Source organism: Microtus pennsylvanicus, chromosome 5, assembly GCF_037038515.1.
Source record: "Microtus pennsylvanicus isolate mMicPen1 chromosome 5, mMicPen1.hap1, whole genome shotgun sequence".
NCBI lineage: Eukaryota > Metazoa > Chordata > Mammalia > Rodentia > Cricetidae > Microtus > Microtus pennsylvanicus.
Window position 1 is genome coordinate 78,678,151 of NC_134583.1, and position 26,869 is coordinate 78,705,019.

Consider the following 26,869-nt stretch of genomic DNA (forward strand, 5'->3'; position numbering starts at 1 on the left):
ATGTCAAATATTGAGTGTAGTGCAGTTTTTAAAGAGACTTTAAAGTTACTCATTGATGGCAGGAAATTCAAGCTTAACTGGGAATCCTGAACACTGTCAGATAACCTTGTTCCAGACATCAAAGCTTTGTACCATCCCTGTCTTTAACCTCCCCTCCCTCCCAAACCCAACAACTCCAAGTTCCCAGTGGTCTTTCCCAATTTCAAGCAGAGACATCCTGTCCTTAGTTCTGTCCATGGGCTCAGGATAAGCCCCACCTCTGAATCTTGCTGAGAGTCCAGGGGGCACCAAGAGAGCCTAGTCTAGGAGGGTAGGTGGTCCTGTGAGTCTACTCTGTCCCTGCCTGGCAGGAGCTCAGCAAACACCAGCAGCTCTAGGTGAGGGCCTCACAGAACACAGGGACCTCTGGGTGCTCTTTCTGATGGCTTCTTCCTCCACCACCCTATCTGCAATCTCATCTCAGGGCCAAATGCAAATGAGTCACTCTGAGTGATTATTGAGTATTAGCTCATTTGCATACTATTAAGCTGCATGCTTTAGTGGTGGGGCTGGGAGTGTCTGAGTTCAATGTTCCCACCCCCTCGTTTCCATTCCCTCATGTGATCCCACTGCTCCTGTTGGGAAGAGGAGAATCCTGCAGACTGAAAACTAATGAACACTCCACGGGCACCAGGCCAGCTGTCAAGTAACCAAGGCAGAATTTCCACATTTAGATCTCAGGTGTTCCTCCCATGAACAGATCTAAAGTTAGCAGGACATGCAGATACAGGTCAGCCCTCAAAGATGTCCAAATTCACTGTCTGGGCAAACTGAGCCAATTCTAGAACTCTCTGGACTACTTTGCAACACTCCAGGTTGTTCTGGACCGGCAGGGCCTGCTTTGGGCCTGGTGCTAATCTAACCTAATAAACAAAGACTGACATTTTAGGGTAAGCATGCCCCAGTGCTCTGAGTACTGTATGAAACATACTTATCCAAAAATGTTAGCCAGAAGCTCTCACAGCTATAAGCCATGCAACCTACAAGCTTCCACTAACAGAGACCTCTTTGAAGGCACAACAGTTTCCAGTGTCTATTTGGCCCAGCCCTCCTAGGAATTGGCCTCACAACTTGGCACCTATCAATGAGGGATGCTGAGCATGCCAAGTAAGGCACAGAGCTAATGGGCATCAAGTCGTAATGTTTCTGGGCCATAGCTACTCATCCAGAGGGCCCCGCTTCCTAAGCACAACCCTTCAGGTGGCAAGCCATTTGTCAGCCATGTCTGGGGCCAGCCTGACCCACACTAGAGGGCTTTCTCTGCACAACAGGGACATGGAGTGGGACCATCCAACCAGAGTCTGGCAATGGACAAGCTTGACAAAGCAAAGTGTATAGTATGTGAGCAGATGAGTAAAAGAGGAACCCACTCAAGATCAAGAAGGACCACACTCGATCACAGGCAACCCAGACAAGGAACTTCGTAAAAAGCAGATCCCAGGGTGTCTCCTAAGCACTAAAGGCCCCTCCTCCACCACCATGCCACTATGGGGAGAGGGATTTCCAGAAGTTACCCCACCCCCAATCATGCAGCTGGTGCCTGAGGCCAGCTAGAGGAGGCAGCAGGTGCAGTCATAGAGGCCTGTGTACAACAGCGGCATCAATTCCAATTACAAACATCATTACATTATGGAATTATATAGAATTCTACTTATGGAATTACAGAAAGCATCACAGGCTGGTGCTGGTATTCCACGACAGTTTTCAAGTCCCTTTTGTTCATCCTGAGGGTAACAGTTCTCCAAGGACAGTCTATGGAAGGCAAGGACTGGCTCAAATCCTCCTGCTCCCACCAGATGGGCCAGGGACATGACCCCAGTGGGTATTGCCCAAGGGACATAGAAAATCTGAGGATGTCTCTGGGGACAATGTCAGCAGCTGAGACTACAGAATACAGCAAAGGTTGCCCAGGGCCCAAAAAGTAGATGGTTTCAAGTAGCTGGGGCAGCCAATGGGAGCAGGCAGCCTGTGTGTAAGGGACTCTTACCACTGAAATGTACCAGAAGGTAAAGCTAAGCAGAGAGAGTTTCTAATTTCATGGAAGGTTTTGCTCTTGGTTCCTTTATGCCCTAGACTCTATACAATTCACTTTAAATGGATAAAACTCGGTCCTATCCAGAATTCCAGGGAGACAGTGTTCAAACTACCAAAATCTCAAAATACCAAAAATGCACCAGGCGAGACACAGGAGTCAGGGATAGTAAGGAAAGGCCGAGGGAGTCCCTCAAGACTGGAAAGGGCCTCAGGGGTGGGTGACCCACCTCAAACACGCAGCACTGCACCAGGACAGAAGGTCTGTATCCTCACTAGGATCAGAGAGCTTGGCCACCACCTCTGTGAGCAGCCGGGGCTTTTACCCCTCAAGGGAAGAGGTCCGAGATTCTGCAGTACACAGAGGCTCTTGGTTTGCATAGAGGGTGGCAGAGCAGCTTGGAAAATAGTCTCAAGATCAAGGTCAAGCTTCAAAGGCCCAAACAGTCCCTTCTCCTTGAGACTCTTAGAAGGAGACCCCCAAGAAAGCTGAGACCCCAGTGACTCTTGAGGAGGTAGCCAGTACACAGGGCGATTCAGAGACTCATTCTTACAGCACAGGTTTTGTTTAAGGACCTGTATTTCTGTCCTGTTTTACAGAGTGCATAAGTGTTTTGTGGGCTAGTATGTATGGAGGCATGTTCACACATGTGTGCGGGCGCTCATGCATGCACAAAGGCCAAAAAACAACTTCAGATGTCATTCCTTGGGTGCTATCCACTTTTTTCTTTTCTTTTTCTTTTACATTTTTTTTTAACTTCATTGCATGAGTGTTCCTGCTTGCATGCAAGTCTGTGCACCATGTGCAGGTCTGGTGTCTGGAAAGGTTAGAAGACAGGGTCAGGTTGGATCCCCTGGAACTGAAGTCACAGATGATTGTGAGCCACCATGTGGGTGCTAGGGATTAGATCCAGGTCCTCTGTAAGGGCAGCAAATGCTCTTTACCACTGAACTATCTCTCTCAACATCTACCTTTATTTTGGAGGGACAGAATCTCTCACTTGGCCTGAAACTCAGCAAGTAGGCTAGGCTGTCTGGCCAGTGTATCCCAGGAACCCACCTGGCCCCACCCCTTCAGAGCTGGGATCACAGCACGCCACCACACATGCCTTTCTTGGATGGGTTCTGCGGACTGAGCTTGGTCCTGGTGCTTAATGACTGAGCCATTTCTCAGTCTCTTATTTTCCTTATGTTTATTTTTTAGCCACACTTGGGGAAGAGACAGCTCGAGGGCACTCTAAGCAGAGGCAGCCTGCCCACTGTAGCATCCTCGATTCTGCTGAGGGGCCGGCATTATGATGTTGCCTCTCTGGATTTTCCTGCCATGGAGCTTAATCAGATTGAAACCCTTTCAGCACTTCTCCTTGATAAATGGAATTAGAATTCTCATGTGGAACTGGAGATCTTCGAGTCAATAGCAAACTTGTGTTGTACGCGCTGAGACTAGACGGTCTCTGAATTGTTCCACGGGGCGGAGAGAAAGGTATCAACCTTACCACTGCACTTAGGAACAATATGTCTAAATAGCCTTCTGAGAACTTGAGAAGCCTTGCAGTGGTGGGGCTCGGTGTCCCTCTGACTGCACCCCTCAACACAGCAGCATCTCTATATGCTTCCCCACTTATGTTTTGAATATTCTTAATCTCTTCTGTGTTTTTGTTCTTGAGACAGAGTATCATATATATCCTAGGCTGGACTTGAACTCCTTATGCGGATGAGGATGACCTTAAAATTCTGATCCTCCTATTTCCACCTCCCAAGCCCTGGGATTACGGGCATGCACCACCATATCCAGTATTCCCAATCTTCCTTAGAAGTTCACAGCTCCAAAGGTCTCTAGCCCAACTCTCTCACAGGGACACAAGTGCTCCAGGGCATCTGCTCATCACCCACGAAGCCACACCATGTGCACACTATGGCCTCATTTATATAAACCACTTGTCCAAAACACAGACACCCCCAGCATTCTGCACAGGGTGCAGGTCATACCCATATGTCACGAGAAGACTTCTCTTCCTGTCTCAAGAACTGGGTCCTACAGTGCATGAAACCTGTCCAGCATTTCCTGGAGGTCAAGGAAGAGAAGTACTTACCAGAGCTTACTATGAGCCAATCTCAGAGCCTGCTGGTCACCATGAGCCCTAAGGGGTGAATAAAGGGCCCCAGCAGCTTAAGTTCAAATCCCAGCTGCATCCCTTCCAGCTGACTAGTCTCAGACAAGCTTCTTAATGCCCCAAATCTGAGAGGATGTCAACAGTTCCAGACTCAGCTGTGCAGACAGCTCTTACAAAGAACCTCAACAACTGTGACCTGTGATCACCCTGTGACCTCCAGCAGGGATTGAAATAGGATTTCAGTGGTGGGTTCCCATATCTGGCTTCCTCTTACACCTATTAGGAAGCAGAGACTAACCAAAAAGGAGTAGCCATGCCCTCACTCCTTGGCTAAGTCCTGGGACCTTTCCCATCCAAGGCCACCTGTCTATCTAAGGGGCAACACAGAGGCTAAAGGAACAGCAAGGAATCTGAACGATCAGGCACAAGGGGCTCACACACCTGCAACTGTCACAGAGCTGCTGTGGACCACCTATTGCTTTTCCTCCCTGGATGGTAGGAACAGCATTTCCGGGGTCCCCAATGGAAACTTGAACGACCCCAGGTCCCATCCTCATAAGGTGACCTTCTTGGGTAAGAGCCTTCCAGAGTTTCTCAGGTTTCAGGGATTAGTGAGGGAAGAAGGCTGCCTACTCCCTACAGGACTTATGGAAACTTGGTCAGAAAGAGGGTACAGATATTTATATTTTAAATTAAGAAAGAAAGCATTGTACCTGAACAGCTAAGCTAACAAACATCATCAATGCACAGCCTATGGCAGGTACCAAAGTCACCAAAGCATCCCCTGAGGGGCTCAGCAAGATACAGCCATGAAAGGACAGGGTGAGGCAGGTGGGGCAGGCGAGCCTTTGCTCAGAAGCACAAGGCATCAGTAGGTAAGGACATATGCTAGGGAAGGCACTGGTTTCTGCTCCACCTCTGGCTACAGACCGGGCTTAGAGACACAGCATGCCCAGAGAAGCAGCCCAGCTAGCTCAGCTGAGGCTCAACACAGGCTTCCACTCCTTGCTTCCAAGAAACTACGAGAACGGGCTCCGAAGTAGGACGTGAGTGAGAACAGGGACAAGGTCTCCCGGTCCACAGCTTCCGGAGCCATATCCGTAAGGCTAGTCACAGAGTGTGGCAAGGATGGCCTGGCAGGCATCTGAGGCAAGGAGAGGAGGGTGGGGAATGAAAAAGATGGCAGAGCAGGACTCTCTCCAGGGGCTGAGAGGTCAGGAGAGGATAACCCAAGGTGGTCCTGGCAGGGAGTCAAGGATGGAAGCTATAAGTAAAAAAGTTGCAGTTCAAGCTCTACACCAGTAGTCCAAGCCCTGATGTCCCTATAGGCAGCAGAAAGGCAGATTGAGGAGCCCAACTCCCCAGTTCAGGCCCAGGAAACACACACACTTGGCCGACATGAATTCCGACACACTGACTGTTTTTCACCTACATTTTTTTCTTTTATTTTTCTACTACAACTTTAATAAACCTAAAAATCACATGTGTAAACATTCAGATATATCTCCAAAGATTCTGAGTGGACTTAGAACAGTCCTACCTGGGGGTAGCCTCTCCACATTGTGTATGTATATCTTCTTCCTGGGATAGCAATGTAATATGCTTCAGAGAAAAAAAAAAAAAAAAACGAACTTCCTTCCCAACCCTCATACTAAAAATCAGACTTCATTCTGATGCAGGGGAAAAACGGCTCTCATCAAAGAGGAAAAAAAAAACCCGGGATAGACGTTCCCCAAACACCAATACCATATGTCTGACAGAGCCCTTCACACTGCGCTTGGCAGCCATAGGCACCCGGACAGCAGGCAGAAACCAACCAACAAAGCCGGTCGCACAGGGACAAAGCCTGGGACAGTTCATGAAAACTGAGGCTGGCCTCCCATACAAAGAATCATTCAGGGGTGGAGCTAGAGTTCAGTTCTTGTAAATATTACACATCCGTTTGCAAATTATTGGTGACTTCTCATATCTAAACAAAATCAAAGGCATACCACATTCGGCACTCACGTTTGGTTTTAGGTGACTAGGCCCCTCTTCTCATACCATCCAAGCCAGTGAGAGGGAAGGTATGTCCTGTGCAGAAGAGGAGCCAAACACCTTGGTTTTCCTGATCACACACTGACACTAATTCAGAGAATGTTGAAGTGAGATACATTCTAATTTAAGGTATTTACTTATTTATTGCTTCCTAATGGGTGTTTCCCTCGAGAGTACAAAAGGAAGACTGCAGAGAAGACAAATTTGGGTCCTCCTCTCTGCGCTGCTTTGCTGGCATGATAGGAGGTAGCTGCTCAAAGAACCAACTATTTCTTTCTTACACACAAACAAGGCCAGTCAGAGTGCCTGGAGCCGCCAGGCGGCTCTTCATTATGGCCATGCCCGACCTGGCCTTCCCAGTTGGAGGGGATTCCAGAAGCTCTCCACAGACAAATAAACAGCAAATAATTCCAGGGGACAGCCTTGTAGAACTGATTCCTTAATCAACAGTTAAAGAAGCAAATTGGATTTGCCCTATCACAAAAAAGAAATTCATCCCAGGCCATAGTTATTGTCTTAAGCACAAGAAGGTTGTCTTAGAGGCTTGGCTGGATAATTTCATTTTAAAAGTATCTCTAAAATTTGACATCCCCTGGGATTTGTGGTTTTCTCCATCATTATATAACTGTAAACTTCTGGATGTTAGAGATTGGATAATTCCTTTCAGCTGGACCAGGCCTCCAGTGCACTTGGATGCTAAGGATGCGCGCTAACGGGTTGCTAGGGGTTACCAGCCGGACTTGGAAACAGGACAGCTCCCCAGAAAGCACATCAGGAGTTAGAGTGTGCAAGACTTTTCTCGTCTGTTTTCCTCTGTTCACTTTTTAAAATCTCTGCTATTAGTTAAAAGAATTGCTAGAGACTCCTTTTCTCGGGGCCACATCTATAGGAGGCAGCGAAAACAAAACAGAAACAAAAGCCCAGTCTCTTAGAGGCGACTTGGTTTGCTCCCGTTGAGTAGCTCTGCTGGGCTGCGCTCTCTGGAACCATATGTTCTCGAGGCGTTCTGCAGAGGAGCTTGCCTTCAAGCACACAGCAGTCATGCGCTGTTCCAGACACACAGGCCTGGCTGAAAGAACAAACCACTCTGTAATGCCAGTTGTCTCCTGGGTTCCCTGCAATCTCCACACGTGAACTATCTCCCTGGACTTAGCCATCCTGTGCAGAGTTTCAAAGTTGATTAACATTTGGTCTCTAGTATTACGTTATTATGGCCTTTATGTTTTAATCCATTCTTTACACCATGGGAAAAGAAAAAAAATATCACTATTTGAGTAATCAAGTTATTCCTGTAAAATCCTAAATAAAATGAGAATTTTATTAAAGATATTTATCTCATACAACAAGAATAAAATCAATTTGCAGTGTCGGTCCAGCATCCAGCTACAATAACATTAAAATATATTGTTTACTTGTGGGTGGGGCAGTTTCTCTTTTCAGATTGGTCAATGAGGAGGACGACATAGCGTCCTCCTTTCAGAATGCTGGCTTGGCGGCTGGACATGGAGGAGAGCATTTTTATTGTTAATCAATGCCAATCAATTCTGAGCCTTGATGTTAAATAGGGATCAATACCGCTGGGCTGCAGATGAGATCTGATCTCAATTGCTGAGCAGACCTGCAGAAGTTTTTAATCATAAGGTAAATCAAGACTGGAACATAAGTCAGATGAATTAATATTGGTGGTGGAGGACCTCGCTTGCCACTGATCCAGCACAAGGAAATTTCTGTCATATTTCATTATCACTCTTAGGGCAAGCTGAAGGCAGCGTTTGGGGAGCATTTCTTAGTGGAGGCTGGAGCGCCCCTCACACCACGCGGCGAATCCTCGCTGCTACTGCAGCCAGCTGGTCCACCGAGTATAGTTATACGTATGCCCCATGAATCTCATTTTATGCGATTAAGATCCATAAAAATTCAATAGCTTTTCTTCTGCAATTCACATTTTACCTGGTGAAATATCATAAGAATTTCATTATCTTTGCAGCTGTTGCCTGGGATCAAGCAAAGGTTATTATCCTCTTCGAAAACACTATAGAATATGTACGAAAATGTCAGGAGAACTGGGCATTTAAAGCTTGATTTTTTAAAAGAAAAACACTGTCTGAAGTTTAGAATAAACTGCACTTGACATTTATGTACCATGATGCATTTCTTGGTAAACTGATTTTGCAAGGAAATTCTTTGAATTCGACTCTGTGACCAGATTGTAAAAAGAAAAGGAAAGATAGGAGGAGAGGATTGGAGAGGGGAGGGGAGAGGACGGGTAGGTAAGCTGGGAGGGGGGACAGGGGTGGGGGCGTGGAGGAAGGCAGCACAGGGACCCTAGACCCAGGCTGTTCCTCACATCAGCCTGTATAGGATTTCCTAACCTTTCAGATAACCATCCTCGGGAAGATAACTCTAAGAACCCTGACCGATTGGAATGGTGTGATCCTACGGCTCACTCAGGCCCCTTTAAAGCGTTTGAAGAAAAATGGTCAGCGCAGGGAAAGTGATTGATCAGGAAGCTCTGTAAATCACGCGGATTCCGTACTGTCCTCCGGCCTCACTGCTAGGGTTCCATCTATGATGATAAATTAGCATTAGATGGGACCTAATGAGTTTACTAAACATTTGGGATTTGTGCTAATAAACTGGCTGGCTGTGAACTAGCAAAGGCAATGAGCAATCCCGCGGCTCTCTCTTATCTCTGTAACATGACAGTTGAACCACGCTTCCAATCTGCGATCAATTCATCATCCGACACCATTGTACATTCTTCACAAAAAGATAATTACTGCTTCCCTGGATCAGAACACTCATATTTCCTTGGAATTGCAGGTCCTGATAGCAGCCTCTGTCACTGCTGCCTTGAGCCCTGCTCTACAGCTCTATTTATGGTCATTATTTTCGCCTAAACAAGCCTTTTTCCTCAACTTGATAACGAAACCTGCTATGATGAGGAGGGAACAGTGACGACATTGTTTCCTCTGTGGAGCGCTTTTACATTTAGTGGAGGCCTCTGGCAAATATTTTATTCAGGGCATTAGTAAAAGTCTCCACTAGTTAAAACATATCGCTACCATTTCCTTAAAAAAAAAAAAGAAAGAAAGAAAGAAGAAAAAAGTCCTGTTTTCAGCTCTGATTTGTTAAAAAACAGAGAATAAGAGTAAAGCCAGCCACGTCACAGGGAATAAATCAAGATGTGATTAAAAAGGCTGTAGCCGGTTTAAAAATCACAGGCCCCTTGCCTTCTTGCTTCTCCTTCTGGGTTCTCCCTCCTCGCCTTACAGGGATCTGCCTTGCGACTGGTCACCTCTGTGTGACCCCCGCACACGCAATAAATTACCATAACACATAACTCTGAAACAATGTAAATTACTTACTGTGCACAGCCTAATAAATGGGAACAAATGAGTTTGGTGCTGGAAAGGGGTCTGGATGCTCTAATTGCTGGGAATAGTTATCCTGGGGTCTTAGCAAACATGGACCATGACCACTACTCATGACAGACAGCCCGAACTCAGCAAACACACTTCTCACTGGTCTCACAACCGCCTATGGCATTTTTTGTTGCTATGCCTACATATAGGCCCCGGCAGCAGGAAAGACGTGTCTTCAAACTATAGGACATCCATGGGTGTCAGAATACCCTGAACTGAGACAAGCATGTTTCCATGCTAAGCTTTTCTGGGAATTGTGACCAAAAAACCAGGCTTCCAGAGAGGCAAGACAAGTATCCAGGACAAGAGCCCTGGTGATGAGATGGAGTGAGAGAGAACCTGTCCTTCCACTGGGGAGTGGGTGAGGGCAGCGTCTGAACCGCACAAAGGCCCAGCTCTGGATGGGACCCTGGCTGCATAGTAACTTGCATGACTCATTATTTGTTCAAAGTAATGATCTTTGGGGAAAGGACCGTTCTGTTTAGAGCTCGCTTGTCACGTTTAATAAATGGCAGGGACTGGTGTGCCCCGTGAAGTACTCTCCCAGGTCCTGCTTCCCTCCCTGGGGCCTCCCCTGGCCGGGGACCCACAGCAACCGATGTCTGGGTAACTGATGGCTGCTGCCCAGTGGCCAGCCCAGACCAGTGACCTCTCATGGTAGGGACGCGCCGTTCATCCAATCCAATCCCCAACTTGTTTCCTGACCCAATCTTCCGGGTGTCATGGGGCTTATCGCTTCATTGAGAATGTGGAAGTGGACGGGGAGCCGTCTCTGGCCACATGTCCAACAACTGAGCATCCAGAAGAGAGGCCACCCGGCCACCCCATCCCAGCACACTGATCTGATTTACAAACCTGCCCTAATGTGAAACAAATGCTGTGGGTGTGAATTCATACTTCACTGAGAAAGCCCAAGCGTTACTCTGTCTCGTATTAAATACCACATATAACTCTCAGCAGGCTTTATGTTCTGTTTTACTGTCAGCAATGGCTAAAGCCGGCCTAACATTTTGTTTGGCAATTAGGAAAATTTGTAGTGTAATTTATTAAACCAAAAAAAGCCAACAACTACATCAAATGCTGAATTCATCCCGTTTTTATGCCAGGGGGCAGCAGGGTTGCCTTTCCAATAATTTAATCATTCCCCTTTTTATGGCCTACATGATTTAAATATTCCAAACAGTATTATTTAGGAAATAAAACCCTAATAAGTGAAATTGAGCTATACCACTTCAATAAATACTTAATATAAAGTTAAAATGTTTTAACTTTTTGTAAAGAAGCCAAGAACTCGAAGGGGGGGGGGCAAGTGGGACATGCAGCTTGAAAAAGCCACAAGAACCCCCGCACACAACTTTCAGCCATGACGTGTAGCATATAAGCTCAGGAATGAAAGAACTGAACACCAAAACAGCAAGACTGGAAAGAAAGGAAGAACTTTTAGGGGGAAGGAGGGGTGAGAACAAAAAGAATCACTAAAGGGTTAGCAGCGGGCTATGAGAGGACAGGCGGGAAACTTCGGGAAACGCCACTCTCAGAGGCAGCTGGTCTGGAAAGCCTGCATATTTAGTAAGACCCTACCTGTGGCATCCCTGAAGGGCAGGGATCCAGGGACAAATGGCCAAGTGCCATGGGTTTGGGAAGGGAGAGGGACACCAAGTGGGATACTGGGGACAAAGGCCAGAACAAGAATAGTCTTCTGTATGATACACGATGGGAGATCCGTGCCATGAGACATTTGTTACACTCCACAGGATGTAGGGCACCTAGTGGAGTCCTCCAGCCACTGTGGACTTTAGTTAACACATATCAACATTAGTAACCAGTGTCCCATACCTAGGGCAAAATCCTCACACCGGGAGCTTAGGGCAGAGGAGGAAATGGTATAAAGGAACTTATGCTGTCAACTCAGTTTTCTGTGAGCCTAAAATGGATCTGGAAAACAGTTGGCTGCTCAGACAGGTAGCACATCTTAGTTAGGCAGCTCCAAAGTCCCTGCCTTGTGGTCTCTGCTTTCCTGGGCCCACCTGAAATACCCAGGCTCCCCCGACCTCTGCCTGTGGGTGGCATTCTTCAGAGCCGGGCATAGGGTTCCAAGTGATGAGAACTGGGCACAGATACCTGTCTGCCTTACCTATCAGAACAGTACTTAGACCCTACCTATTATACCTATGGCAGTGAGAGTCTCGGCAAAGATGCTCAAGGAGGAAGCTTGCCCTAAGCCAGGGCATCATCTCTGACTCTAGAACCAGAAAGATCAAGTTAACTTGGCTGCAAGAGGTGCCCTCTCCACTGGGCTATAGTCGTCTTGTTCCTAATGACAGGCAGGCCCTCTCCCTTGCCAAAGATGGATGACCTATTGGCCCATGCTACCTGTACTCCTGAGGAAGGTGTACTTCTGGGTCTGTACTCAAGTCTCAGGCTGCTGCTGCACAGGTGTCACCCCAGGATGGCCCTGACCTGTCTTTATACAGGCTAGAGCATCCCCTCTGTACATCTGTCTACAACTTAGACTCTCGGTGAGAACTCCAAAAAAGGCTGCAATGTGCCCTCACCGAAGCCTGTACTATAGGGCTAGCCTCCCACGTCACGGATGGTTCCCCTCTTTGTAAATGCACCATCAGGAGGGCAAATGTTTGGAGGTCCTTGAACAGTGCCAAAGTTGTGTTTCATTGTGTCACCTGAACATGGCACCCTGGCCCCAGCGCTTTCTTCTGAAAGAAAGAGATGGGAATTACAAGCAGGGGGTGGGGGGATCAGGGGTAGAGGTGGGGCAGGCCAGAGCTGCCTGTCAGGTCAAAAGAGGCCTCCTCCCAGATGCGCAGCACTGGGTCTTCCAGCAGAGACATCCTGGAGCCGACTTCTTCCGCTGGTGGGGCCTGGGCTCTGTGTCCTGCAACAACACCACCCGAGCCCCTTCCTTTCTGCACATGGTAAACTCATTTCCTAGAGAATTACCGGGAAGGCGCTCGGTATGGCCCTGCTGCTTTCAGGGGATGCTCGCCATCCATAGACACGGGGCCCCTCCTAGATTTTGAGCGTTTTCTAATTGAGTAACCTTCAGTGAAGGAATTGCAAATGGAGAGGTTTGAGGGTTTATTTTTTTTTTCCCATTTTTTAAGGGCATGAGAAATAAGTGATATAAAAGCAACTAAAGTCAGAGTTCCCCTCTGCCCCTACACACAGTGCTCTTCATCCAATTGCTTGGCAAATTTACAACATTTACAGTTTTGACAGATGTGACGGGCTGTGTTCTGAATAAAACGTTTTAGAAAGTGTTCTCGGCTTCGAGGATGCAGTGAACATTAGTTACCCCCAAGTCCAAGAGCTTATAAAATATAGCAAGAAAGCCCTTAACCCATAAAATCCCTCCACTTATTTTTCTAAATGATAGCTATATTTTTATTTTAAAGCATTCATAATGCCAGCATAATGTCTCATTATATAGAGTTTTAACCACAAACATTTTGGAGAGATTTGCCACTAAGATAAACAAACAAGAGAAGCGTGTGTTCTGGCGAGCAGTCAGGAGCGGACGGGTGAATGGTTTTCATTTTCTCGGAGTGCAAGCTAAGGCAGCTCTGCCAAGTACAGGTTAAGCTCCTCCAGTTCTCACTTCCTGTACCCCCACTTGTCAATCACTTCCTGTCTGCCACGACAATCTCCATCATTAGAGCCTGGAATTTTTATCTCCTCCAACATGCCTCCCATAGCTACTGTGAGTTTGAATTCTGATAAATTATTCACCATCTTTGAAAAGTAACCGAAAATTATAGCATCAACTTGAGCCACCTATATCTGGGGAAGATCGCCTTCCTCCTCCCTGTGTGTGCCCCACAAGCTTCCAGGAGGCCAGCTTCTCCTGCGTTCTCCAGCGTCACGAGAAGGCCTCTGGCCAGCCCCAATTATCTTCTGGTGCACAGAGCGTAATTATTTGCTTCCTGTAAGCATGCGTAACAGAACTCTGAGTTTGGACGGCTTTCCATACGGTAATCCAATTCATCCATGCCGTCCTAACACGATTACAGGCACTGGCTATATCTTTGCTCTTCACCTGATAAGGCTGCGGCAGAGGCGCGGGATGGTCTGCGTCAACATCCCTCCTGGAGTATAGCTTCTGACAGCCCTGCTTCCAGCCCCTCCCTCCAGCCCTGCATTTTCATAGCAATGGGCTGCCTGCCGCTGCCTGCCCCTAACAGGCAGCACCACACAGCTTCAGCCCTTGAAAAAGCTGATGAGAATCTGAGCTGGTTAGGAGTGCTGCGGAAGTCATTGTGGGCCTGTGGCTTGTTTTCCAACCCAGCTCTCCACTGGCCTGGCCTGGTCACCCTGTAGGCCTTACCCAGCTAGAACAGGCAGCCATAAATCTCTGCAGGCCTCTTCAGCCTAGAGCAGAGACGTAAACCCTAGGCCTGATGCTGGCCCTGACATTCTACTGCTCACTGTGATACACACCATCAGCTTATACAAAGATGCGCCATGCCTGATGCACAGTCCTGGCACTGTGGTGGGCACAGAAGCATGCTCATAAAGTGGGCACTGTTCCTGGTGCCACCCCTCTAAATGAAAGAGTGACACTGTGACTCTGTTAAACTGCTCTTCCTTTTCTGTTTGTTTTCAGGAGTTTTTTTTTTTATAAAAATGAAAGGATGAATGAACATGGTGAACTTTTTGCCTCTCTCCACTGGCATACGAGGGAATAAAACAGCCATTCACACCTGAGCCTGGCCGAGCCAAATGGGGCTCGTGCCAACCGGAATCAGAATCTTTGTAGCCATTCCATTCATCCAAAGTGCATTTTAATATTGCCAAATATCTAGCCAATATTTTCCCTTCTCTAAAGTCCCCATGTACTAAAATAGACCCAGAACCAAAGAGTGTCACAGCTTCCCAGCCAAGGCCAAGAGGAGGACTCCAGGGTTTCCAGGCCTGTTTGATGATAATTATATTCACTTTCAAGAAAACTGAGAAGGAAAAAATTAACAGCAAACTATGCTGTCCTTGCTGTATTATGCATACAGAATGACAATCCATCATTTCAGAAGTTATCAAACAGGTCTCCATTTTGCAGGTTATCCAAATGCTACTGAATAGAAAACCTTGGGTTCCTTAAATGATGTGTAATTAAAATTATTTTTAAAATCCTCCTTGACAGGCCGAGGCTTAGCCAAAATGTAAATGACATTAAAGAAGACAATGAATTTAATTTTATTTAATGTCCCTTTTTGCAGATCCTCATTTACATAGCATTTTTAACAAAAGCGTTGACCTTATAAACGCTGGCATTTGTACAGCTTCGCCGAGTTGGATTTAATCACGCTCGTGCAAGGCCATGAGGGAGGGAGCTTTAACTTCTCCGCTTGGAGATGGAGTAGGAATAAAAACATCGGGACTGGTCAAATGTTTATCCACCCTGCTTCTGAAAACAACCTGACAAGAAGATGTAAGGGGCTAGGGAATAACCCAGTGCTGTTTGTAAGGCTTGGTAATAATCATACATAATCGTTTGGAAATATAGCTAATAAAAAATATAATGAGTGTTCAGCAAAATCGGCATTAGGCCCAAATTACATGATATTAATACTTGAACAGGTGCAGAAAGGGGCTTTAAATGAGGTAAATGAATAAATTGTCCCAGAGCACAACTGTGTGTGCTGACAAAAAGTCAATCCCATGAATAATTCAGCAAGCAGGACTGCCAGCAAAGGTCGGCTCTCTTTGACCTTTGTGACAGGAAGTGAAAGGAAACACTGTTGACTAAAAAAAGGAGAGAGAGGAGAGAGAGAAAGAGAAGGGAAGGAAAAGGAGAAAAAGAAAACCTCCAGTCCTTTTGGGCTACCGTTCTGCAATCACTTTAAAGGTGTAAACTTAAAACACACAGATGAATCAAAGCAAGGCTTTGGAGGGCTGGGAGAGAGCACAGAGCTAAAATCTCTGGTACTTACACCCTCGGACCAGAGACAGTGTGAAATCGCAGACAATGAGAGGTTAAGCAAATAATGTTTTTCTACAACTCAATGTCAATTATGTATAAAAATCTGAGGTCAGCTGAAAAGTATTTTCAGAGCCCACAGGGCTGAAATTCTGTAACAGCTGTTAAATATGACAAAACTTCATGCACCCCCCCCCCCAAAAAAAGAAAAACTACAGCCATTCCAAACTCCGTATGAAAGAAAATAGGATAAACAGATGTCTGGCTCCCAGACAGGAAAGTAGGGACAGACTTGGAATGATAAGTCTCCCAAACTCTATAGACTAATGCCAGATTTATTGGGGAGGGGGCACTGCCTGCTGCAGAGATGCCAGCAAGCAGGACGCCAGAGACAGTGCCATCTGGAACCGCCCCGCAGAGCATGCTCTCAGCTGCACACAACCCACGGTGTGCAGCCAGTCCGAGTGGGCAGCCGCATTGCCCTGCTCCTGAGTCCTCCACAGGCTGCAACAGTTGGACCCTGTGTTTCAGTGCTCCCCAAGCAGAGCGAGGAAGGGGAGGGTAAAGTGATGTGCCTTCCCCAGGCATTTCCAGAGCTCCTGAGGAAACAGACCCGGATGGCACAGTCGAATAATGTGAGCCCAAGTGTGGTTTTGGTTTAGCAGCTACGCCGACATCCTGTAATCACTTGCAGCCCTTGGAATGTACGGGGTGAAACAGGAGAGATTTATCTGCTCATATTTGGGATATGTGGACAATGGGTGTTCCTAATGAAGACCATCTGCTTTTGTGTTTTCCCAGAAAACATTATTTCATGAGGAACATAATATTCCTTTCCTCCTCAGCAATACCATAAAAATTCATGTATGTATATGTGAATATGTATGCATTTGCATACACACACTTGCATATGTGAGGTGCCTTGACTGTGCAGGGCCGTGTGTGTGCACAGGCGAGCATGCACACGTGTGTGTGGGGGGGTATGAGGAGGTAGGCCTGACTCTTTGTAGTCAATTCAGTATATGCAGATATGTTCCTGTGGTTGCCTCTTACAGGCCATATCTTCAGAATGCTATATTTCTTCTCGACTTGGTAAGTCGCTATATTATTTTAAATACAAGGAACTATAAAAAACTGTTTCTCCAACAGTGTTTTATGTGGGAGAAAGCATCTCACATAAGGGAAAGCTTTATAATAAATGAAAAGATTTCTAATGGGAGACATCCTCCCTACCCCCCCTACTCTGAAGTGTCTTCCATGCCATTTGTAAGTATCTAATACTTCTGAAAGATAACTAAACTAAATTGTGTAATTAATTGATTTAAGGCATCAGGGCCTATAGAATGTGATTACCCTGCCAGAGCAGGGAGCTTACTTCCCTGTTCTCATAACACACAAAGCAGTCTCAACATGTGGAAGGAGCTTGGTGTGGGTTGGAGCAAATGTGGGTCCATTGATCTCAATTCAGGTTGGAATTATTGGTTTATATCCTCAGGACAAATATGCTTTATCTGGTCAGAACCTGCGAAATGTATACAAAGGCCATAAGAAGCCGGCGAAACACACTGTATAGAATTCTTAAGCCAACTAACCAAGTGAGGACAGGACTGTTGGGGACCTGTAAACTCACCGATCTGATGGGACATTTTATTCTGCAATACTCAAGAGGAAACCCAGGCTGAAACTCAACGGGAGCAACTGATTTTCAGAGGCAGTCCACAGCATACAGAAACGATCATCATTATGAAATTGAAGCACATCTCTGCTGCAAATGACCACACTGCTCCAAAGAGATCGCCTCCTAAAGATGAGTCTCTCTCTTTGATTAACACAAGCTGTCTTGGCAAACACTAAATTCATTTTTTTTCCTCTTCTAGAAATACGCCTTAAACTGGAGATAGTGCCAATACCGCAATCAGTTCACGGGGATTTACAGCAAGCAACAAAATACTAATAGTATTTTGTCATTATGAGTGACAGCTCTCTTAAGAATGCTAAAAGTGTTCCCTGTATTTGTCAGAACATAAAACTATCCTTACCTTAAAATCCCTAACATGGAAGGTGATTAAAATTCCTATAAAATTGTCATATCTTTGAATTTAGAAGCAGAGCAGATTTTTCATCAATAATTAAGACCTCCGAAGCATTTATGCCAAGCGTAAATGGAGCTTCAATCCTCCTTATTCAAATAAACACGGTAAACCCATTAACCAAATGTTTTCACATTTTCCCCTTCCTCTTGTGCTTCTAGAATATCAATGATCATATACTTCTCTTAGGTTAAAAAGGTATGAGTGGTCCTTGCATAATTTTAATTAAACAAATATAAGAAAGACCCCCTCAGAGGAGAACTGCAGAGTAAATTTTGTAGATCGGAGGGAAGCACTACCCATCATGTGATTAAAAACTGAGTCTCAGATGTTCTTCCCTATCAATGTTCAATAAGTGATTGAACACTGAACAAACCCAAAATGCTTTTGAAGGGGAAATCAGCACCTAAAATGTGAGTCAAACCAACATGGCCCCTCCACCATCATGGCATATTTTTTTTTTAATTATGATTTAAAACCAAACCACATTTAAAATCTCCAAGTAGAGAGCGGAAGCATTTTCACAATCTTGCAGTAAAGGCTAATGCTTTTCAAAGCATCTCCCACTCAGACAAGATTCCAATGGCTATTCCGTACACTTTGAGCCCCTCCAAAAAATTAATAGTAATAAAGTAAAATAAAATGCGTTCCATCTCAAGACAACAACCCAGAGCTGCATGACTTCCATAGCCACGACACCGAAACAAATATAATTACATTGATTTCTGTAGCTCCAGTTTCGTAAAGTGTTGAACTTGTTCTCAACTGCCTGACTGACGGCCACAACTGGTCAGCCCTATTTGATTACTAATAAGAGAGCTGTCCCTTCTGTCAGATACCAAACATTCTCCACTAAGCAAACAGCTATTCCAGCTAGTTAAACATTAGCAATGCTCCCCACTGGTGCCGCAGACTTCTTGAGGCTTAACTCGTGGGGTTTTCCGGCTTTAATTTTTCAGACCCTGGACAGCAAAGTTCATGATCAAAAGATAACTTTGTAAGGAAAGCTGCTGAAACTCAACCCCTCTTCAAAACAGTCTAACCCTCTGCCTCACAAAACTGGTGTCATATATACACGTCTAACATTTATTCGATTTGGGTACCAATTTCAAAATCTGCAGTCAATCACACACTGGGCCCCTTGCTGCTCCCCATTGTTGGGAAGAAAGAAATCTCCTCTCCTCCTCAGAATAGCCTGGGTGAGTCAGGAGCGGAGGGTGGCAGTGTTTTTGTTGTTTCCACTAAGGCAATGCCAAGTGCACATTAGCACCATTAGGGCTAATGATTGGTATCTTAAAAGGATGCCACGTTGCCCAAGGAACATGATAAATGGCAAGATGAGGAACAGCAAACCTAAAGAATGCATATAGCTAATCTAGTTATGGAAATTAATGTTGGAAATGTAACCAGCATGTGTAATTAGTTTCAATTATAACAACTTTGGTTTGTTAGTTACATATTTGCTACTTGACATAAAACGACAGCCACAATTGGAAAAAAATTAGGAGACATTTTGCAACTAATTGAGAGCAGATTAAATTCATTCTACCACTGGGCGATGACTGCAAGAGCACCACCACCCACGCTTCAACTTCAACGACCATCCGAGGTAAAATATATATATATAAATAATAATAATAACAATAATAATAATAATGCAAAAATATGAAATACTTGTTAACAAATTAGCAGAAAGCAGTTTATGACATATCTCTGGGTTTAAAGCCAGAGACTCTCTAGGCATAAAGTGCTCCTCACAGTGAGAGCAGTGGCAGATGAAACTGCTTCCCTTGACAACTCGCAAGCAATTACTGAATCCCCACAGAGCAAGCCACCGGGTTTCCACGTCAACCCACCTGTGCACGCGGACAAATGGCGCAGTGCACAAGATGAGCCCAACAGCAGCCTCAAAGCTAAGGAGCCACTGGAAACCAAGCAAGGCAGAGAGTTTGGCTTGCTGCTACCATTTTGTTTGGAACATAAAGAAGTCATCCTTACCTGTCAATGATTACGGGGTCTGAGGGCGTCTCGTTCCGATTGCCACAACTCTTCTTGTCGCAGCACCGGCTGTGGGGCAATTGTAAACATGGCTTTTAGTATTCATCCCAGCTTCCTCTGTCCGACTTGTAATTTTTTTTCAAAGTCTGACAATGAAGCAGTAGGAGTCAAGAAAATAGTTTTCCTACTTAGGCAGCTTGACAAATTTCAGCCTAGTAAGTTAGCATACTCTTCAGCTAAACTTCTGTGGCAACTTCCTGCCAGAAGGAGCAGAGTTAAACGCATCTATTAATACTAGCGGAGTAGCCAGAGCTCCTATACAAATTATGATGCTAAAATGCAGAAAACATGCTGTTGGTGTTTGTCTTTGCAGTGAACTGAGGAGGAAAGGCTGGAGGCTGGGGAATAGCTTTTCACAGCTTCGGCTTTTGTTTACCTCCAATTGTCAAGCTGTTATTTCTGGAAAAGATGCAAGATGCCACCTCTAACCAATATTTCTTTGGGGGCATTTATTAATTATAAGCACAAAAGCAGGCATCAATCTATCACAAACGTCTATTGTCGCTTCTTTAAGCCCACCTTAACTCTGTTATTGAAACTTTAATTAAAGCAGAAACGAAACAAAAATGTTATGCTTCTCGCATTTTAAAAAAGCATACTTGTATAATGGTTACATGTCTAAATTAGCTAAATTAACACCATATGGTAGGCAAAGTATATAAAGCCTTTTAAAGCTGACAGCTAAAGTGATTAAAGAAAGTCTACAGTCTTCCACTTAGAGCTTAAATCACATCTGTGCGCTTTCTATGTTAATTGCTGTACATGCAGAAGTGGATAATAAAGAAATTCCACTTTATTGGTTGTAATTTATATTTATTACCTGATATGAGAAAAAGTCAGCTTTTGTATATTAGTGCTGTAACAATACCTCTGCTCAGAAGTGGCATTCAGGCAACAGGCAACCATAGCCGAGGAGAGTATGCCCCTCAGAGTACGGGGCCTGCTACTGTAGGCTGCAAGCCTGCACACCCTTTGCTTATTATTCCTTGCAACTATATTTCACATGCCACACATACAAAGTCAATGATGCGTTTTTATTCGCCATGTAGGGGCGAAACTCTTGTGGTAGTTAGAAAAAAAACAGGTGGGAAATTGCTCTTCTGACAGAGATCTCAAGTAACGGCACGCTATCTAACAACAATATGAACGATGCATCGCTGCTCTAGGGAAGAGGTTAACTGACAGAATCACAATCCAATTCTCACATACACGAGCTCTGTAATAAGTACAAAAGGCTTTCCTTTTTATCAATAACAGACAATTGTACGTCTCAGGATGCGAGCATTGGAGAAGGGAGTAGTCAAATGAGTCCCAGTGAACTCTGGCTCCTGCGCTAGGACAGAGGCATCCCCTGGTCTGTTTTCTTCTTTTCTCTCTTTCTTTCCTTTTTAACTATATTACCACAACACGGTCAATATGTTAATCTGCTCGGCTGAGCAGCGGGTCGCACTGACCATCATCACTGATGGGGAAATTAGGTAGGAAGCCGCTCTGGCCCAGCCTGGGGCCTCCGGTCTACTACCTTTCAATGGATGCCCTCTCTTCCGCAGTTGGGTGGGGTGTCCAGGCGCCTGCAAGTGCCGCCTGCATAGACTTGGCTGGCGCCTGGGCTGCCCGCCTCCCGGGGGCTCACCTGCACATGATCTCGTGGGTCAGCAGCACGCGGCACATCTCCGGGTTCTTGTCCTGGCCTTCATAAACGATGGCCTGCGTGGGGGGACAAGCAGAGGCAGGGGTCATGCAGAGCCCGTGGCTTGGGCGCCAAACCACTACAGGCGCTGCAGGCCTCGCGGGTGGCAGGTGCACAGTACCCGAGGGGAGGCGACAGACATAACAGGCCACCCTCCCACCCCACCACCCCAGGCACGGGGCCAGGCCTTAGAGGCCTCGCACTGCACGCTTGCCGAGCTCTTCCTACCGGCGCACGTCCGACCTGGACTCCAGGGGGCTTCGGGGAGGGCTAAGCAGGACCGGCCAAGACCAGGGCTCAGCCTACGAGGGCTCGAGGACTCCCACTGGGCTCCTGGACCGTGGGCCACCGCAGCCTGGTGGGATCCTCCGGCCATTGTCTACACTAAGGCCCGATTCTCTGACGGAAGAAGCCGATCGCAGTGCGTTTGGGACTACAGACGCCAAGAGGTCGCGAGGCGCAGAAGCAGCTCTCCTCCCTCCTCGAGCCAGGAGATGCTACCCCGGCCGGGCTCCAGTCTCCAGCCCCGCGCCCTGCTCGCCGCCACCCCCACCCCCAGCCCGAGCGGAGGCCCGTGCGACTTGGACTGCGTGACTCGGAGTCCCCGACCAGCGGGAAGTAGTGCACAGCAGCCGCACGTGTTCGCACCACGCCGGGGAGCTGGCGGCCCGCAGGAGGGCCCGGGCTCGGGGCGCCCCTGCCCGCGGCCACGTGCTCCTCGCCCGATGATATTTGGAAAGAAAGTGCTAATGGCCAATCTGGTGTTTATTTTCAAAGTGCTAACAATGATTTTTCTCGGGTAAAAAGGCAGTGTCTGCGCGCACGCTCGGGTGGGTTTTGAGCAGAGGCTCCGCCAGATGGTGCGAAGCCCTAGGTGCGCTCACGCCGGCGCCCAGCCCGGCTCCACCGCCCGGAGCCGAGGCTCGGCCGCCCTTGCCGCCGCCGCCCGCCTCGCCCAAAGAAGAGGAGAAAAGGCCACTGGGGGAGGGGCGGGAGGCGGGGGCCGCCAGCCGCTGGTTCCGGGCAGAAAATTCCTCCAAGGGGGAGGGCTGCCCTCTCGGCAGTTCCCGCTCCCCCCCCCCCTGGAAATTACTTCCAACCTCCTCCGGCACTTTCCTGCACTTCCAGGCGGACAAAGCCCTTTCTGCTAGGCGTCGGGACTGGCTTCCTGGGAAGAGGGAAGAGTCTCCGCCAGCCTTGGTCCGCGGCCTGGAGCTCGGCCCGCTCGGAACCACAGAAGTGGTGAGAGTCACCACAGGCCAACAAGCAGCCTCGGGCTGCTGGACTAGCGGCCTTGGCGACACCAGTACTTCTGAACGAATGACTTGTCCTCCGATGATCCCCGTATTTATATTTGATTTATTTTTTATTTTGTAGCACAAACAGAAATCCATAAACTGTCGGTTCAGCGCCATTGACTCTTTGATCAGTTACTGGGCTATTTCTTTACTTTCCCCCCCATCTCCGTCAGTGAGGAGATTAAATGCCTCTGTTTTCTGCACCGTCTATACTGCAAAGGTACCAGGCGAAACGAACAATAAAAGTGCACTTTAAACGAAGCCTCCTGCTTCACCCATACGTGTGGCACAGAAACTTAGCTGCGCCTGCAAAACCCCTCCTAATTAGACTACAACGATTCCGCAAAACCTTCTGCCCGACATACAAAGGAAATAAAAGGCGCCTGACAAACAGCAGCCGAGTTCCAGAGCTTCTGTGAATCCGTGCAAGACTGGCAAAAGGGCATACCACAGTCTGTGTCAGAAAAACAGGTTTACCTGCCAGATCTTTGCTCCGGGAGAAAAACCACACAGCTCTGCGGCTGCAGACATTAAAACCTCATGCTCTTGCTGCCTAGGTAAGGACAAACTTTTTCAAAGAGAAACAAAATGTGCAAACTGTGCTCAGAGAACGGGAGGCATGTGTGCCAGACTGCAGGAGGCTTGGGGGAAGGCTCTTTCCCAGTTGGTGCACAATTCTAAAAGTTAGCATCAAAAATGAAATGGCCACTTTCATTTCAACTGCTAGGTGCTGCTTATAAGTATATTTTAATTTCTCAAGGAATCATTGCAGGATGTGTTTAATCTGGAAATTCCATATACAAACACCCAATGCTCTGTTTTAAGAAAGTGGAAACGACATCCTTAAAACAATAACACATCACCCAAGTACAACACGAGCAGCCAGAGACTGAACACCGTCAAAAAGCAATAAGGCGCTTTTCTGCAGTTAATCACATTACTGATAGCCAATAGTTATCATCAGAAAAGTTGACCAAGACAGGTTAAATAATTTAATAAGGAACTGCTTGTAATTATGTTATTTATAAGGTATGACAGAGGGTGGGAGAGAGAGCAGAGCAGTGGATGGGTTTCGGTGACCCCTGGAGCTCAGACTCTGAATTATGGAGATGGGGGGCTGAGAGGTGAAGATGGACTAGAGGAGAACAAGGTGACTTTTCACCCCTGCACATTTAACTTTTAAATCCAAATGCACGCCTCCTGTTACTAGACCATGACACTAGCAAGGAGGAGGGAAAATAACTAATCGAGCTTAACTCGAGGAGCTTTGGGACAGACTTAGTTGTCTTTGCAGGGGGGAGGGATCAATGAAATTATTCCGAACTGAGGAAGAAACGTTTAAAAAATAAACAAGGGGGTCTTGAAATTTTTCTGTCAAATATTAATTACCATAATTAATTAAGACAGAGTTTGATTCCAATCGCAAGTCATTTAATAAAGCATATATGTCCTGTTTTAATGACAGCATAAACTATTGTACCAACCGCTCCATTTATTCCAATAAATATGGAATTCTCATTAGCATGTCAAGGAAGCGAAATGAAAAACAAATACAGGAGATCCATTTGTCAGTCTGCTCTCTCAGCCCCAGGACAACCCCAGCTCAGCAGAAAGGAAAAAAACAATGAGTACAGAGGCGTAAACTTTCTCACCTGCTTGGTCATTGAATCTATGAGGCGGACGTAGAGATCTTGCTCTGTTCTGACGCCTGTGGCGGGGGGGAAAAAGGACAAATTCTCAGCAAGATTTTAGCCTGAACCTCAGGAGGGACACCCGGGCCTCGGCAAGCCAGAGTCTGGGACTACTGCCTCCACTGAGCAGCAAAGCTTTAAGGCAATCCCTACAAAATTTGGAGGGAAACAGAAAACCCCAGTCGCCTCTGACATTTTTCTTTTCTTAATTAAGAGTCTCAGGACTCTTAGGGTTTGCATTTGGAGGTGTAAGAAGTCTGCCTGGCGGAGAGCAGGGCCTGCGTGCAGCGCTGGGTCCATATGGTCATTTATTTTTCGAAAAGAGAATGCACCTATGGAAACAGAGTCCGAACTCCTTCCAGCGCCTCTAGAGGGGTCTTCTCTTTCTAAACAGTGCACAGGAAGTAAGTTATGCTCGGTTTACGGAACTACCCCCATCTCAATAATTAACATTAATTTGCAAAATTGAAAAAAGTCACTTAAAAGTGATGTTCTGCAGGAGCCCTTATCGATCCCCCTTTTACTTTCTACTTCAAGCCCCACCGGTTAATCATGTGAAGTGCCATCGACTTATCGATCGTTTATGTTTTGTTTTCCTTCTATGCCATGAGAAGATTTCGTGTTTACACCCATGTCATTTTAATCTCAAAATCTTTATGTCCTGGAACCATCGCGGGAAGGGAGAGCCAGCACACAGGGCCAGAGGGCAGTCAGCAGGCAGCGGTACTTACCATTGCTGTACAGTAGCTGCAGCTTATAGTGAATGCCATTGTTGGTTTTCTCGTTGTTCGGCTCCTAAAAGCAACGATAAATAATTGCATTTAGTGTGGCCGCATCAGGCGCGGTCACCGCGATCGGTCCCCCTCCAGGATCGAGGCCCCTCAGCCTCACACACTGCAGGCAGGATTCCTGGCTCGCAGCTACGCAGTGATGTCACTTTTCCTGCCGCAAGCCCAGCGTTCCCCTCGCCCCCAGTGAGTCCGAGGGCACAGAGAAGTTGCCCGGCCCTTGGCGGGGCCAGTGCAACCGCACGTGGCGGCGGGGTCGCCTGGCAGAGCACTCCTGCTGCCGAGGGAGGCTCTCGGACCCCATGCGCAGGCACTGACTGCCCCCTACTCCAGGAGAGGGAGGGTGCGATCGCCAGTGTACACTTACTTTCTCTTTCTCCACAAAGTCCACAAAAGCGGTCCTTTCGATCTCCACCGGCTGCCCCTGCCTGTCGTAGAGCGCCAGCACGAAGTGGAAGAAATTGGATTTCCGGAGGTTGGAAGGCGGCTGCTTCTCGAAGTGCGCCCGCGCCAGCCCCACGCCGCTGCAGGAGGAAAGGGACAGCGGCCCGGTGAGCAGCGCGGCGCTGGCCGGAGGAGGGGGCCGGGCCGGGCCGGGGCCAGGGCGCGCGGGGGCGGCCGGTACGTACCTCTGGGCGGCCGTGTTGGCGTCCACCACGCCCGCCGTGTGCATCCACGAGCGCACCGGGTTCATGCCGCTGCCCAGCGGCTCTTCCTTCATGGTCGTCCCCCCGCGCGGAATATTCTCCTGAATCCCAAACATGAACACTGCTGGTGGCGGCCGCGGTTCCCGGCCGAAAGCGCGTCCGCAGTCGGCGGCGCTCGGGGCTCGGCGGCAGGAGGCTGCCCTGGCCGCCCTGGCCCTGCTTGGCGCCTGCGGTGCGGCCCGCCGCCGGCTTCAGCCCGTCCCGGGCAGGCGCGGCATACACCGGCGGCCGGGCGCTGCGGACGGCCGGGGACGCGGGCGGGCTACACCGGCGGCGGCGCGGCGCTTCGGAGGAGCAGGGCGCGGTGGACGCAGTGGCCGCGGCGGCGCTTGTTGTTGTTGTTGTTTGCAGACGCACTCAACGTGGTGTCATCCTAGCCAGGCGGCGTCCGCGGCTGCAGGACACTGCGGGATCGCCCGCTTCTGGCGCGGCCCGCCTGCTCCAAAGACAAATAAACGGGGCAGTGAGTGCCGCGGCGCAGTCCCGGGCGCAGGCGGGGCGCGGCGGGGCCTGGAGCGGCGCGCGCAGCGGACGGAGGCGCACAAAACTCAGCCCTCTCTCCCCGAGGAATGGACCCTTTCCCGGGAGCCAAAACTCGAAGCCCCCGGGAGCGGCGCTGTCAGAGGGTGACGTCGGGGGGCGGTGCCTGCGCCATATATGGGAGCGGCCGCCCCTCGCCGCGCCCCTCGCCGCCGCCGCCGCCGCGCTCGCCGACTGACTGCCTGACGGCGCCGCGAGCCGGCCCGAGCCCCGCGAGCCCTGCGAGCCCCGCCGCTGCCGAGCGCCACCGAGCGCCGCCACCGCCCCCGGCCACGCGCCACGGCTCCTCGAGCCCAGCCGCAGCCGAGGAAGTTACCTCCCGCCCAAATAAATCTCGCAAAGAAACGAGCGCAGCTAGTGCATAAGTGCCGCTTGGCCCGTTATACCTGCCCACAAGACCTGCCAAACAGTCAAAACACCATGGGCTGG

At 48.0% G+C, this 26,869-nt stretch overlaps 1 protein-coding gene across 14 annotated transcripts in view; it reads right to left on the minus strand.

The window, feature by feature from the left end:
* Positions 1 to 26,065, minus strand: part of Ebf3 (EBF transcription factor 3) — a 115,803-nt gene extending 89,738 nt beyond the window's left edge. For 13 of the 14 annotated variants that reach the window (XM_075972604.1, XM_075972601.1, XM_075972597.1 and 10 more), the window contains exons 1-6: positions 25,823 to 26,065; positions 25,561 to 25,717; positions 25,137 to 25,200; positions 24,367 to 24,422; positions 21,360 to 21,433; positions 19,667 to 19,735 (exon numbers count right to left, since the gene is read on the minus strand). In XM_075972604.1, the coding sequence (XP_075828719.1) occupies positions 19,667 to 19,735; positions 21,360 to 21,433; positions 24,367 to 24,422; positions 25,137 to 25,200; positions 25,561 to 25,717; positions 25,823 to 25,956 (554 nt within the window). In that variant the 5' untranslated portion in view covers positions 25,957 to 26,065. Of the gene's footprint in view, positions 1 to 19,666; positions 19,736 to 21,359; positions 21,434 to 21,659; positions 21,788 to 24,366; positions 24,423 to 25,136; positions 25,201 to 25,560; positions 25,718 to 25,822 lie in introns of those variants that run through there. The other variant, XM_075972605.1, reaches the window with a different exon arrangement.
* Between the last annotated feature and the right edge of the window lie 804 nt (positions 26,066 to 26,869).